The sequence below is a fragment of the Adiantum capillus-veneris genome, chromosome 25, assembly GCF_014529385.1.
Source record: "Adiantum capillus-veneris isolate H3 chromosome 25, ASM1452938v2, whole genome shotgun sequence".
Lineage (NCBI taxonomy): Eukaryota > Viridiplantae > Streptophyta > Polypodiopsida > Polypodiales > Pteridaceae > Adiantum > Adiantum capillus-veneris.
The window spans coordinates 62,771,652-62,787,112 of NC_140955.1; the positions used below are offsets into that span (position 1 = coordinate 62,771,652).

General features: G+C 44.1%; 1 protein-coding gene across 1 annotated transcript; it reads right to left on the bottom strand.

Moving 5' to 3' along the window:
• Positions 1-330: 330 nt before the first annotated feature.
• Positions 331-1,692, bottom strand: LOC147424987 (uncharacterized). Its single transcript, XM_086500663.1, has one exon. The coding sequence runs from the start codon at positions 1,531-1,533 to the stop codon at positions 628-630; it is 906 nt and encodes a 301-aa protein (XP_086356789.1). The 5' UTR covers positions 1,534-1,692; the 3' UTR covers positions 331-627.
• Between the last annotated feature and the right edge of the window lie 13,769 nt (positions 1,693-15,461).

Sequence of the window (15,461 nt, forward strand, 5' to 3'; positions counted from 1 at the left end):
CTTGCCCCCAATCGTACCTAGCTAGGTATGTGGTGCCTCTCGAGCATAAGCTCATGATGTTATTTATTATATGAAAAACACTAGAAAAGACTCCATTTTCCTACATGAGGAAATTCTTAAATCTTCTTGTGAGGGCTTGCCAGCAAACCTCTATGTGCATAACAATTGGTACATCAATTTCCCTCTAAAATTCCGCATTGGAGCAAGGATCAAAATGGAACCTTTATGCCAACATTTTATTTACCCGTGCATACAAAGTGGCACAATAACATTCGATAACCTTAACATGCTTAAAGCCTTGTATGACAAACAATAAGTGACAGTATCATAAAATGTTTGAACACATTTAGATGCTAGTTGCAATGCTTATATACATAGCTCAATTAATTTGTAGCAAATGGATTAGTTCTCCACCACCACCCTTGCACTGTAGAGTACTTATACCATGTTACAAACGAGGAGCCAAGGAGACTTAAGCCCTATCGCACCATAGCCGCATACACAAAGAAAGAGACAAACTTGCAGTTGAATCTAGGTTTTCTATAGATGTTCAAATTTACTTATATAGCCTAGTGGATGATGATGGGTGCCAACCCCAACATGTATTTGGTGCCAAATGTATGCTGTTTACTTGAGATGCAAAGGAGAAAGCTTTGCCTCAATGACCTTCATTCGTCGCTCGAGTTTTTCGCCCTTAAGCATTGACTTTGCCAGTGTCTCCTTCAGGGCCTCTGTCACTGCATCCTTTCTCCTCATTTCATCATGAAATCTATTGATGATGCCCTCATATGACTTGAGCATTGCATGTTGCCTTTCTACATTCCTTACAAGATTTGGTCCCATGGACTCACTAGTTGATGTCTCACAAGGGCTCTCTTGCTCCTTGCCAAACTCATGCTGTTGGAACAAAGAGTATAGACTCATTTGTAGATGAGAGAGTGTTTGTAGCTCCTCCTCCATGGCCTTCCCAGCCCGGATGTAAGTATTTTCTGCACAAGCGCAAGGGGTCGCTGATGCTCGCGTGAGCGCAAAGGCGGCCTTTGAAGCAGAGATGCTGGATCCAAGCTGATAGAGGAGAGTCTTCATGTGATCGGAGGGATGAATTTGCTCTTCCCAAATTAAGCTTGTAGGGGCAGATGAATCAGAGGTAAGGGAATTGGAAGAGTCCGCATCTAAGTTGAAATGTTGGTGTCTGCTTCGCCCACTACAGTTCGTGGAAGCGATCGAAAGACCGCTAATTCTGCGTGTGCGACCGCCAATGAGAGGGCCTGATGTGAGGGAGTAGGGGCTGGTTGAGCTGGGGGAGCTGTCACATGTGTGTGTATATTCATTGGAAAGCTTAATATCCTCCCTAATTTGTAAAGATTGCCCTCGTTCCTCGACCTCTTCCTCTTCCTCTTCCTCCAGTTCTGAAGATTCCAAGCTGGCCGGTGCACTATCGCTTATGTCTTGTGTGTCGTGTATGGCAAGCTTGTTGAAGAGAGCAGTCATGGCAAGGTTCTTCTTCAGCTTGGTCCGTGTCAAAAGAGCCATGGATGGGCAGTGCGCTGTCTGAACTACAACGTGCAGAGTCGGAGTGTGTGTGTGTGTGTGTGAGAGAGAGAGAGAGAGAGAGAGAGAGAGAGAGAGAGAGCGCAAGGTGAGCAGCTGTTGTGTTTTGCAAAATTGCAAGAGAATTAGCAGACATACGGGGATTTAAGAGCTCCTAGCTGCCAGAAGCGGTTAATATATTTTAATCACGTGGGCTGTTGTGTGTGTGTGTGTGTGTGAGAGAGAGAGAGAGAGAGAGAGAGAGAGAGAGAGAGTGTGACATGTGTGTGTCTGTGTGTGTGAGAGAGAGAGAGAGAGGAGAGAGGGAGAGAAGTTGATAACAATATTGCGCGTTCGTGCTCTTTTCGCCCACGTCAGTGATGGATTCATTTTTGAGGAGGAGCGGGGAAAAGGGGCGCCACGCTAAGCTGGATTTTGTGGAGTGATTGGGTGTGTGCAATGCATGTTCGAAAAGTACAGCTTGGCTTGATTTTTAAGGCTCGCTTTTTCAACAGAAAATGAAAAAGTGCCATTAATAGTGTTTTGTCGGTGTCCACGAGTATTTACCCCCTCGTATATTTGTTTTCAAGGCCAAGTTTACTGCAAATCTACTCTTTACTTGGTGAGCCAAAGGTACTTTTGCAGTTATCTGAACGCACAAGACACCACGTGTCATTACTTCATTGGACGCTTTTCATGCTATCAAACAGCGTCAAGTAATAATAAAAATAAAAGCGCTGCACGTAGTCGCGTAGTTCACAGCCATCACCTTCGACCAGTTTGCAGGTTCGCAGCTATCACCTTCGCCCAATTTGCAGGTTCGGTTTGCAGGTTCGCCGCTAGAAGCAGTTCGCAGCAATTCAGCAGGCTCGCAGTTTGCAGCAATTCAGCACTTCACGTTCGACAACCATCGGTCCGCAGAAGCAGTGCAGCAAGCTCGCAAGTTTGCACCAATTCAGCAATTCCCAGCAGGTTCGCAATATCTTCTGTTTCAGCAGCACTATACCAAACCTGTGCCATGTGTGTGTGTGTGTGTGTGTGTGTGTGTGTGAGAGAGAGAGAGAGAGAGAGAGAGAGAGAGAGAGGGAGGATTGGGTGACAGCTTTGTGTGTGGCTAGGGATGAGGTTGGGAAGTCGGAAAGGGTACATAGCCGAGATGTGGTGCGCGTATGAGAAAAAGTAGGTGAAGACTGCGCTAAATCTAGATCCTTGCAAAGCAGGAAAGTGAAAGCGCGGAGTTCATCATGGGTTTAATATAGATGTCGAGATCTTTTAGTTAAGCCAAGAGGTGCCGAGCACTGGAGGGAATTAAAAGCCACGGGAAATAGGTTGAAGGGGTGCGCTATTGGGCATGAGGATTGCAAGGATTCCAATGGGATAAAAAAGAGGCCGCAATAGGTGAGCGACGGCTATGGGATGGAGGCCTTGAGCATGAGGTTCCGAAGGGCCACCGGGGCATGGTGTAGGGCCGTTGGAGGGCTCATCTACTGAGCCCCAATTGAAGAGGGAGGCCCGGCAGAAGGAGGGTTATCTGGGGGCTGCAAGTCGAGAAGGATAGAGCCGCCAAGTAGATAGAAGTTTGGCCAAGCAAGAGAAGCCGTCGAGGATCAAGTGAAAAGATGATCAAGCTGCACGAAACATATGTTATGAAGCCCGCAAATATCGAGTTCGCCATCATTGTAGTGGATTGGGTTTCTGTAATACATAGTTGGTTTGTGGTTTTCGTTGAGTTTGCCATCAATCTTATCTGCCTCTTGTCTTTTGCCATATGCCCGTGGTAGCGTCGGCTCCGGGATTGTGTGTGTGTGAGCAGAGAGACAGGGAGAGAGATTATGGTCGAGGCGTCTGTCGCCTCCCTGTATGAGTGTATGCCGAGCCGATCATCGATCCATATCTGATATCACTACAAGAGGTTGTGTGCTCTTGTGACGCCCGGCGTCGCTAAAACCGTCGCTAACAGCGTCGCTACGAGAGCGTCGCTATATGCGTCGCTATATAGCGACGCTCATAGCGACGCCTATAGCGACGCTCTCACAGAAGAGTATAGCGACGCATATAGCGACGCTACAGAGCCATAAATAGCGACGCTTATAGCGACGCCTGAGAGAATATTTTTTTGGTGGCAGGGCATTCACCCATCAACCATATTGTACTTGATTCAGTTTTTAAAAAAAGTGCAAAAGTAGATAATAGACCCAAAATAGTCACCCACAAGACGCATTGTTTGCAAAATTGACAATTGTACACATCATAGGCAAACTGAATTGATTGGCAAATGTAATAATGACAATTGTACAACATCATAGGCATAAAGAATTGATTGGCAAAAGGAATTGCGGTGACAAATGTAATAATATACATGGTTCAAAAAGACGTATAAAATCCGTCTCATGATACATAAGCTACGAGAAACCCTAAACTAATGCTATCTAGCTACGGCTAAACTGACGTCGTCTAATCAGACGTCTCATCGCGTCCAAGCGGCGTATCTGTCGGATTCTGCAAAAAAAGACAATAAGACAGTTTTCAGTAAATATAATCATATAACGACATTTATAAAACAATACAAAAAATAAAAAAGAGTAAATCCTAATACTAACCATGCCGCCGCGAGAACTGAGAATGTCCATCAGGGCGTTTAAGCCCTTCCTGCTTGCGTACTCGCGCTCGTACGGTGTGGGATCACGTCCTGTCATCGACCACTGTCAAAACATACAAAGATTTCATTATGTTAGAACTAAAAAACTCATAAACCCTAAACTATCGAACATGCATAAAGAGCAATGTGAAAAGACTTACAAAATCGGCCTCAAATGATGCCCATCCACCGCTCCCCAAGTGGTGCGAGCTCCCTGCCTCTACTCGCGCTCTGGCTGCATCCTTTTGTTGCTTCCACTTGTCGGGATTCTCGCGCGCTGCTTTCTTCGCATTCTTCCAATCTTCTTTGGCCAGCCAATCTGGCCTATTCCACCCATTCTTGATTGCTTTTTGCACTTCGGAACGCTTATGTTTGCAGTATTCGCGCATTCGAATCTTCATCAGGTCTTCATTGAAGCGCTGATCCCGTGTTGGAACGGGAAACTCATCATGAAGTATGCTGATGACTCTGTTTTTTAAATCACTTGGTACTTCACTCCATTTGTTTAGTATATAGTGTCTAAACAGCTGAGAGCAAAGACCACGCATGCGCGAGATCACCTTCTTGCCGTCATCATCCATGATGATGCCGCCGCTGATGTCGACGGAGTAAGGCAAGCCCTCTGGCCGGTGACGCGTGAACCTGGGTGTCCCGGCAGGGGTCTCTAGCGGCGTGTCGATGGGGGTACGGACGTCAGGTGTCTCCACCGGCGTCTGGGCGCCGAAGCGAGGAGTGTCGAGTGGGGTGGCTCCCGGCGGAGTAGGTAGAGGTGTGTAGCTTCTAGGAACAGTCAGCCGTGCAAAACCTGGCGTAGATGGCGATGCTGTGGCTGGTGTGGGGGCGGGCAAAGAAGGGGAGGGTAAAGAGCCTCGTCGAACACGAGGCGGTGTGGAGGCATCGGTGGCGGAATCCCCACAACAACCGCCACCGCCACCACTAGAGCGCCGGTGTCTAGACGAGTGTGACGCTCGTCTCGTCGACGCCGAAGCTTCGGAGCGCGCCGAATGCTCCGAAAGAGAGGGAGATGCGGATGGTGTAGGAACGCGCGATGATGCGCCAGAGCGATGACGCTCCACGTACCACTGTCTCTGCTGCGGTGACAAAGAAGAAAGAAACTCCTCATCATCCATACCTGCATTAAACACACGAATATTTAAACTTAATATTGAATGAATAGAGTAGACAATGACGCAAAGACCATTAAATACAATGACGTAATGACGCATATAAATACAATGACGCAATGAATCGAGTGATAAAAGAGGCAAGTCGAAAACTCAGAATTTTCAATCAAAAGATGTGAGCGCGAGTAGAAAAGAGCGTTATACACCATGGAAGCTACTTAGAGAGCCAGAGCTTTTACAGCACGGAGCAAAATTGTTCAAATACAATATTTGTGGCTTTAAGAGATCTCTCTCTCATCCTCGCATAACTCAGCATAACTTCCTATATCTATATAGAGCTCTCCGTTTAAACACATATCCTCTGTTTCATTTTGTAGATCCTCTGCATGCACCCCATATAGAGTAGTAGCATCTTGATGCTCGTCTGGCACCACCGCAGCGGCTTCTGATTGAGCATCTTCTCTGATCTCCTCCATTGATGTCGTTGTGATTGGTACATGGTAGCCTTCATACGTCCTTGCACTATGAGGGGCTACCTCTATGACGTACCACCAGTTTGATGTAGACTTTGTAGGATGAAATACTACCTGCCAGAGCCACATAACTTACATGAGAGCTTTCAAGCACATAACTTGTAAAAGGGGGATGTTAACTATTTATATACTTACTTGTTCACAATGCTCGGGTAGTACGAAAGTGTCTCTTAGGTCAGTCCATTTCTTAGTAGAATCCACCTCAAGAAAACGAGACTCTCCTCTACGCACAGTAGCGTTTCGACCCTCCATGATTATCTTGAACCATTGCACGTCGAACAAGTCGACAAAAAATAATCTGTAATCGATCCTCAAAATCTCTTGCAGCGTGCCGAAGTAAGTGAGTTCCGCCACCACGGGATCTGCATCAGAGGAACGTCATCGACTAGACTGTTCAAATTTTGCCATGATTCCACAATCTTGAGTAAAACGCTTATTGTCGATGCGTTCCACCCTAAAATGTCGACCTTTACACCATGCTGCTGTGTATGACTTATACTACAACGAACAAAGATTATGAGTGGCCGTTCAAACGTTTATAAATAAAGTCACTTGCTAGTCGTACATTGCAAACTTACCTTGGTCGCGCAACCCCGAGAGTACTCCCACTCTTCTTCAGTCACTTCGTCACCGCATTGTTGTGCGCTTTTCAATTGGTTGTGCAACCATCTTAAGCTCATGAAGGTTGGTAGGCTCTCCAGAACCGCTGGATAGTGCATCGGTGGTCGTCTTCCCCGTCTCCACTCGATTCGTGCCCTTTGTCGCTCTTGCTTTGCATCCTCATATTGTGAAATCCACTTTTGCATCACTGGATTGTGAAGCATGCAAAATCGGTTGATTTTAGCCTTTAGATCTTCCGTCATCTTCTTCTCAACACCGAGATTGCACATGACAATCCCAGATATGCGCTCATCATCTATGGTTCGCCATAGCGTGTCCCGGGATTTATCAAATCCGTCTAGCCACTCTCCAATGTACACTAGGGACTCTGATACCAACCAACCTTCTGCCATGCTACCCTCCGGACGTGCCTTTTGACGCACATATCCCTTAAGCGTTTTCATGAAACGCTCTAAGAAGAACATCCATCTGGAATGAACTGTGCCAGCTATTTCCACCTCATCAACTATGTGAACAAGAAGATGCACCTGAATGGTTAGTATTGTAGTAGGAAAATGTTTCTCAAACATGCACACAAGCTCCGCAGCATTTAGTTTGGCGAATGGTATGGAGTCTACGTCGATCTCCTTTTGTGAGATCCATTGCACCAGCTTTGCAAGTTTGTAGATTGTGTTACGGATGTCGAGAGACAAACATCCCTCAATGGCAACCGGTAAAATAAATGCCAATCGTGTGACTTCAAACCGGTAAGCTTTCCTTCTTTAGTAAAACACGTTCGGAGCGAGTGCATTACGCCAGTGGGGGTCCGCAAAGATCGAATGGCCTCTTTTACTTTGCGTTCTTGGGCTCCTGTGAAAATCCATGGTGCTTTAGGAAGTTTTATCGATCCATCAGACGCTGTTTGCGGCCAATATTGCTCCATACGATCCACATTTCTAAGGTCAACTCTGGCTCCCAAAGTATCTTTCTTGCCGGTCAAATGGTCCCATAGTAGATTACCCACATTCTTGAATATGTGCATTGGATCGAGCAAGTGATTGATCACGAGTCGGGGCCAGTATGGTAACTCGTACCATAGAGATAGTCTCTTCATCCCTGGAGGCAATCCGTCATCGCACATCTCCTTCTGCTCTAACCATGCTTGTGCAGACATCCTTGGTGGCTCTCTTCCCAAAAAGCCGTCGCGTAACACATGATTCTCCGGAAGATACGCTTGATGACCTTCGTAGATTTGCTTCTTCAGTGAGGGTGCCCTACGTGCATTCAGTCTAGGTCCACATGTGACACATGCTCTGTATCCGCTTGTTTGAAGCCCTGCATGTATACACATGATAATAGATCAACTATGGGGAAAAACAAGATTTACAGTGTCTGAGTGAGGAGTGTCAATAGATCACCTGAGCATTCTGTTAGCCCGGGATAGTCATGCATGGTCCACATTAGAATACCTCTGATCAAAGCATTCCGTCGTCCTGTGTGTCGGCTCATATCCACCACCTCTATGCCAATCCACAATTGTTGTAGCTCTTCCAATAGTGGACGAAGATACACATCCATATTCCCCACTTTATATCGCCCTGGCACAATCAAGCTTAGCCATAGGTGCCCCTTCTTCGTAGTCAACCACGGGGGAATGTTGTAGTTGACGATGACAACGGGCCATACACTGTAAGATGTTGATCTTTGACCAAATGGATTTACGCCATCCATAGCCAGGCCTAAGCGCAAATTTCAAGCTTCCCTGGCAAAATCCGACCATGTTCCATCTATATGTTTCCAGGCTGCGCAATCTGCAGGAATTCGTAGCACACCATCCGAAGATTTATTCTCCTCATGCCATGATGCTAGGGCGGCCATGGACTTACATTCGAAGAAATGCTTGATGCGAGGAAGCAAAGGAAAATGTCGCAAAACCTTTTGTGGAATTTTTGTCCCGTGGAGATCTACTCGATATCTTTCGGAATCACATTTCGGACACTTCTCCATGTCTGTGTATTCCCCTCTGAAAAGAATGCAGTCATTAGGACAAGCGTGGATAGAATTGTAATCCATCCCCAAGTTTCGCAAAATCTTTCTTGCTTCATCTCGGGAATCTGGCATCACATTGTCAGCTGGTAGAATGTGCTCTTTCAGCAATCTACACAACATAAAAATATGATACAGTCGTGTAAAAATCTATCAGATCATTATACATTTAGAGTTCTATTAAAGTAAACTAATTGTAATAGATCACCTGAAAAGCGCTGTGACGCTAGTGTCACTCCATCCAAACTTTGTCTGCATGTTGAGAAGAACCAGGAGTGCTTTCAATCTAGACATACGTGCTCCATTATACAATGACGTATCGGCTTCACTTTTCATATCATCATAGATAAGCCTTTCTGAATCCATGATCGTCTCGATCATTTCATCAATCTCGGGCTCAAACATTGCCTCGTTGGGAATGTGCTCTGCATGATCATCCCCCGAGATGTCAGAGGGTACATCTTGTGGCCTCACATATGCTGCTTGACCAAAGCGCCTGCGAATACGTCTATTGGGTTGCAAGATTGCTGCTTGTTGGCCAGCGTCAGAGTCCGACGAGTTATAATTGGCAACAACTCGATCTATAATAGATGGATCGAACTCGCCAAATTCGCGAACGTGCTGCAAAGAAACACGTCTTGTCCGTCGCACAGCATGCTTGCATTGATTACAAGGACATAAGACCCTCGTTGAGAGATAGGTGTTTCGGTTGGACGGTCCCACATCCTCGTCGCTACTCATAATGAGGATAAAAAACTTATAACCTGGACAACAAATTTAATATTCTATTGGCATTCTTCGTCTTATCTCTCTCTCTCTCTCTCTCTCTCTCTCTCTCTCTCTCTCTCTTTACCTCACATTCTCTAGTCATGTCCAATCCCCGCACACCTCGGTCTAGAGGTGCACGGAGATTAGAACCACCGGGTTATAATCTCGTCTTTATTGGTCAATACCTATATTTGTGGGTACAAGAAATCTACACACCCACGTCTACATGATACTGCATGTAGTGGACAAAATCCCTTTGCCTCTTCTCTAGCTGTAGCACTTCACTTCATCTTAACATCTTTTCACAGTAGATCTTTTCACTATTCGTCTAAATCTAAACCCTAAACCGTAAGTAATTCTTGTGTGGACTCGATCTAACGTAAATAAGCGTAAATCTAAATAAACGTAAATCTAACTAAAAATAAAGCTAAATCTAATTTAACGTAAGTCTAATGACTAGAGGTTGTCTAGATGGTCATTGTGTCGGGGATGTAGTGACTCTTGCCGCCCTGAAGATCCACCTTCTTCCCTATCTTCTGAAGACATTTCACCAGTACTTTTGGATCGACGGAGCCCACTATGAGTGAAGGCAGCAATACCCTATATTCCATTGAGGGCTTTCTTCACCCGCTTCATGCAGGCATCGCAGTCTATGGAGACCCGCATCTAATCTAATATAACGTAAATCTAAATCTAGCTTAAATAAACGTAAATCTAGTTAAAAATAAACCTAAATCTAATTTAATGTAAGTCTACATATAACCTAATCTTTAACGTCTTTTAAGATAGTTTCCTACGACGCTATAACTCTCTTCTTCCTGTGTGTGTGCGCGTGTGTGGATTTGTGTGCCAATAAAAAGAGATAAATGGTATAACCTTTCTATCACCCATGCCAAGTATGATAGATTGATTATGCCATTTCCCTCTTGAATAATAGGTCTTCAGTTCAACTCCTCGTCGGCTAGATCTTTAGGTCTTTTAATTTTAATTAGTTTCCTACGACGCTCCCTTAGTTTCTCTTTCTTTCTCTCTCAATGTGTGTGCGTTTTTTTGGATCGTATGCATGTTTTCTTTCTCTTTTCCTCTTTCAATGTGTGCGTTTTTTGTTTATGCATGTTCTCTCTCTCTTTTCCTCTCTCAATGCGTGCGTTTTTTGTTTATGCATGCTCTCTCTCTCTTTTTCTCTCTCAATGTGTGTGTGCATTCTTTGTTTATGTATGTGTGTGCGTTTTTGTTTTTGTTTGTACTCTCTCTCTCTCTCTCTCTCTCTCAAAAACACTATGTGTGTGTGTGAGAGAGAGAGAGAGGGAGAGAGAAAGAGGGGAAGGGAACATGAGAATGAGGAGAGGGAAGGAGCATACCTGGCTCTCCTTCCTCTCCTCGTGTGTGTGTGTGTGTGTGTGTGTGGAGAAGAAAAGAGAGAGAGAGAGAGAGAGAGAGAGTGAGGGAGAGCGTTACCTGCTCTTTGCTTGAGGGCGCCGAAAAACTCAGATCTGAGATCTGAGTTTTTGGGCGCGCTCGATTATTTTTTTTACCCCAGCTGGCGTCGCTATGAGCGTCGCTATAAGCGTCGCAAATTTACAAATAAATTTGCGACGCTCATAGCGACGCCGGGAATTTTTTTTTTTAGCGTCGCTGTGTGAGCGTCGCTAATATGAAGAGCCTTTTGTAGTGTATCTTTTGTTTCAGTAGCACTAGAACAGACCTGTGCCGAGAGAGAGAGAGAGAGAGAGAGAGAGAGAGAGAGAGAGAGAGAGAGAGAGAGAGAGAGAGAGAGAGAGATAGGATTATGCTAAGTGAACATCGATTCAAATATGAAATCTTCTATTTTAGTAGGACTAGAACAGACCGATGCCATGAGTGAGAGAGAGAGAGAGAGAGAGAGAGAGAGAGAGAGAGAGAGAGAGAGAGAGAGAGAGAGAGAGAGAGAGAGAGAGAGAGGATTATGCCCCCCCCCCCCTCCCTGCCTCCTTCTCTTCTTTTGTTGCTCTTTGGTGTGATGGTGTCGATGTGTGGGTGTGCCCACGAGCTGCTTGTGGTGTGCAAAGAGAGAGAGAGAGAGAGAGAGAGAGAGAGAGAGAGAGAGAGAGAGAGAGAGAGAGAGAGAGAGAGATGAAATGAAATGAAATGTTATATTAACGTCTTCAAAAGGCCACAGTGACCTATGAGACCAGAAAGTTACAAGGTGGTAGATCTGATACAAAGTGTAATCCTCCATCGATGCTGTGTAGTCCTCCGCAGTCGTGGGCGCCTGGATTTTCCCAGTTCAGTCGCTCAGTCGATCAGTGTGCCTTTGGTGTGAGATGAGGGGGAGCTTTTCTGTGGGAGTGGCTCTTGCGGCTGTCCCGTGTCCGCTCTGAAGAAGTCTGTGATCCGTCTTTGAGACTGGCTAGCCTCACCACTCATCAGGCTATCTCTATGTCTGCGCAACTCGAGCAAGAACAAACCCAGGCATCTCTGATCCTCGTATCCCATGACTCTTGAGAGTGGTCCAAAACCCTCTCTGAACAAGCAATGAAAGCGGCCTCGTATCTCGTAGTAGACGGGGCAGCGGAATGTATGATGCAACTTTGTCTCAAGCTCCATGTCACACAAGGGGCATGTCCTGGCCTCTACTGGTACTCCGCTGTATCTCCCAGTAGAAGATGTGCGTAACTGGCCAATAGCACATCGTATCCCATGAGACAAAAGGGTGTCCATGTATCTGGGTCTCGTCACAAAACCATCCTCCGTAATCTGCAGATTCATGCCCGTGTCTGTTACTGTTGACTCGATTCCAGATTATGCCAAATGATCATCGATTGAAATCTGATATCTTTTGTTTCAATAGCACTAGAACAGACCTTTGCCAGACAGAGAGGAGACATAGGATTATGCCAACTGATCATCGATTCAAACGTGATATCTTCTATTTCAATAGGATTAAAACAGACCGATGCCATGTGTGTGTGTGTGTGTGTGTGTGTGTGAGAGAGAGAAAGAGAGAGAGAGAGAGAGAGAGAGAGAGAGAGAGAGAGAGAGAGAGAGAGAGAGAGAGAGAGAGAGAGAGAGAGAGAGATGATTGCTGATGTTTGTTACTGTTGACTCGATTCTAGATTATTCCAAATGATCATCTATTGAAATCTGATATCTTCTGTTTCAACAGCACTAGAACAGACCTTTTCCATCACACACACACACACACACACACACACACACACACACACACACACACACACACACACACACACACACACACACACACACACACACACACACACACACACACACACACAGACATATGCCCGTATCTGTTTACTGTTGACTCGCTTCCCGATTATGGCAACTTATCATCGATTGAAATCTGATAGCTTCTGTTTCAGTAGAGAGAGAGAGAGAGAGAGAGAGAGAGAGAGAGAGAGAGAGAGAGAGAGAGAGAGAGAGAGAGAGAGAGAGAGAGATTCAAATTCATGTCCGTATCTGTTTATGTTTATGCAAGCTTAACTCATGCCCATCATGTCTATCCCAATCTCCAGAAATCCAATGCAATCTCTAGTTTTGAACAACAAGTCCCCAAAATCCTTCATCATTGCATCAAATTGACATGCATCCAAAGTTCTGCGAAAATCGTAAAACCAACCTAAATGGAGTAAATTGTGTCAAAACGAGCCTCACCTTTCACATACTTTCACCTTTCTTATAACTTTTGGAGAGACCACATTGCCAACTCTCCACCATACTTTTGTATGGCACTTCTGCATGCCGTGCACTGTATACTTAACATCTTCAATTTATGGCGCTTCACTGTAGGATGAAATGTTTAACTATTCACGTTTCTTTTTTGTAGCTTGAGCCAAAGATCAGCGTGTAGCTTGGGCAATCCGAAAACATTTGTACCACATTTCAGGTCAGTGAAGCACTTCATTTCAAATTGCAATTCATTGATGCTTTATCGATTCGCTTGTTTTAGAATGCAGCTTGCTTCCTTCAGTTTGCTTTACTTGCATACTGCTTTTATAACTATACAATCGATGCTGACCAACATCTATATACATTAATTATACATACAACTCTTTCCTCAATTATTGTTCCCATAACACATTTGCAAATTCACAACAAATACATTGGTTTTTTTTCATCACTATGTTTTTCATCCACTGTGGTGCTATTGTATTCTATAGATGTTATATAGCAAAGCCCATCAAGCAAGACTAGTTTTTTTTTAGGGTTGGGGATGGTTTTCTCATTGGGCGCTAGGTGAGCTCTTGAGACCTCCACGGTCCACCTCTTTACTCTTTTGTGTGTGTGTGTGTGTGTGTGTGTGTTTGTGAGAGAGAGTGAGAGAGAGAGAGCTAGATGTTCTCACTTTGGTTTGCAAAGGGGCATCATATAGCTAGAAGGCAATATGCCATTCACCCACAAGCTTACAAGGTCACAATGTCACCCACACCTCTAGCTTGTTTGTCCCTGTTTATGGTGTTGCAATTGCCAAGTCGAAGTATCGAAGCTTCGATCCTAGCACAATCTGTATAGAGGGAAGGAGGGGGGGGGGGACCCATCCTTTACTGACTTTGGGCTATAAGAATCACAAAGACAACAAAAGCCAGAATCAATTTTAAACAAGAAAATCCTTCTCTCTAGACAAGCAATGCACAAGGATTAACTATAACTAGTCACTACTATCTAGTTCATAAGACATAACATCAATTGTTTCCCTGTCTAGTTAAAAAATAAGGTTTGAATATTGTTGAAAAACTGCCCATGAAGCACCACTAAATAAAGCTTTGAACATTTTAGAATAATGGCATTGAGCTTGTAAAATACGTCAAGTTTAGCATAGCCTCCCTTAGGGCCTGGCAAATTTCTTGCCTCGAACCTTTATTGAGGATAGTTGGTGTAAAAAGTAGTGTTGAAATTGTTGGATGTGGGATTTGTTGCATCTCCTATGTGAACCACCTTTTACATAAAGACAATCATGTGTAGAGCAACCCCATGACTTGTGTGCATGTGATGTTACCTACAAGCTTTTGTGTAGACCTATGTGCCAAGAGGATATTTCAACCTTTTTGCCTATATATAGAGGCTCATTTTGTAAGTTTTTATGCATCTAGTCTTAATCAAGTAGGACATAGCAACCTTTCTGTCTATATATAGAGGCTCTGTGTAAATTTCTATGCATCAAGTCTTAATCAAGTTTCCTCTTTTTGTATAAATAGTAATTTGGTATTTCTAATATAACTGACATTTGGTATCAGAGCCCTAGAGAGATTAGTATTTCCTAATATCATTGATCCTAGCTATTTGTATCAATTACCCTCCCTCTTAATAACCTCATTGTAGTCCTTGGCTTAACTAGCCAAGCAGTGGGGAGTTCTTCCTTGACCCAGTACCCTTCTTGAATAGTTGACGGTGAATAAAATGAGAATGTGTACATAATTTCACCTACTTAGTTGGTAAATAGCAATTATTGTAGTCATTTGCATTAAAAACTAGAAGTTGGAGTCTCATAAGTATTGGATCAAATTTGTGTCTATAGAGTTGTCTTTGGAAGAGCAATCAATTGAGTCTCTAACTGCTTTGACTTGGATATTGCTAGACATTGCAACATTCTGCACAAATTGAGGAGAAAGTAAATTGTTTATTGTAGACTACAAGAAATGTACAGCGTTGCCAACGAGAAACAAGGTGTAAAGTTTCGAGAGTGAGGTAGAACTTTAATTCTTGCAAGTTTGATCATGATTCATTACCGTACTTGTTGTCATCACTACAAAAGCCACCAAGCTATAACGTTATTGTGATGTCATCATTCTTTCATTGACACCCCACTCATAGATTCATTGGCAACTTTTGGCAACACATAAACACAAGCATGTTGTTGTGCCACTTTGTGGGCATGGTGAGAAAATAGGAGTTCAAATAACATATTTAAATTTTTGCATGGTTTATGGTTGATGATGGGGATTAATAATGATAGCATTTTGCTCAAATGCATGCGAAATGATGTATCAAATGATGTTCCAACCGAATTTGAAGTTAAAGTGATGCATTTCATAGAGTCAATGTAGTTCAGTACTTGGTATGTATGCCAAATGAGGCTAGTAATGATGGGTCGGTAAAAATTTCTACTGGAAATGAAGCCGAAGAAGTAAAATTTGATTCTGCGAACGCTTTTGATATTTGTGGGCTTCAATTGGATCCCGAACGGGGGCGATATGACAAAAGTTGCTTCATGCGTTTTTAGAT

What these genes read in the sequence shown, in the direction of transcription:
- LOC147424987 (XM_086500663.1), bottom strand. Translation starts at nt 1,533, where the DNA reads ATGGCTCTTTTGACACGGACCAAGCTGAAGAAGAACCTTGCCATGACT.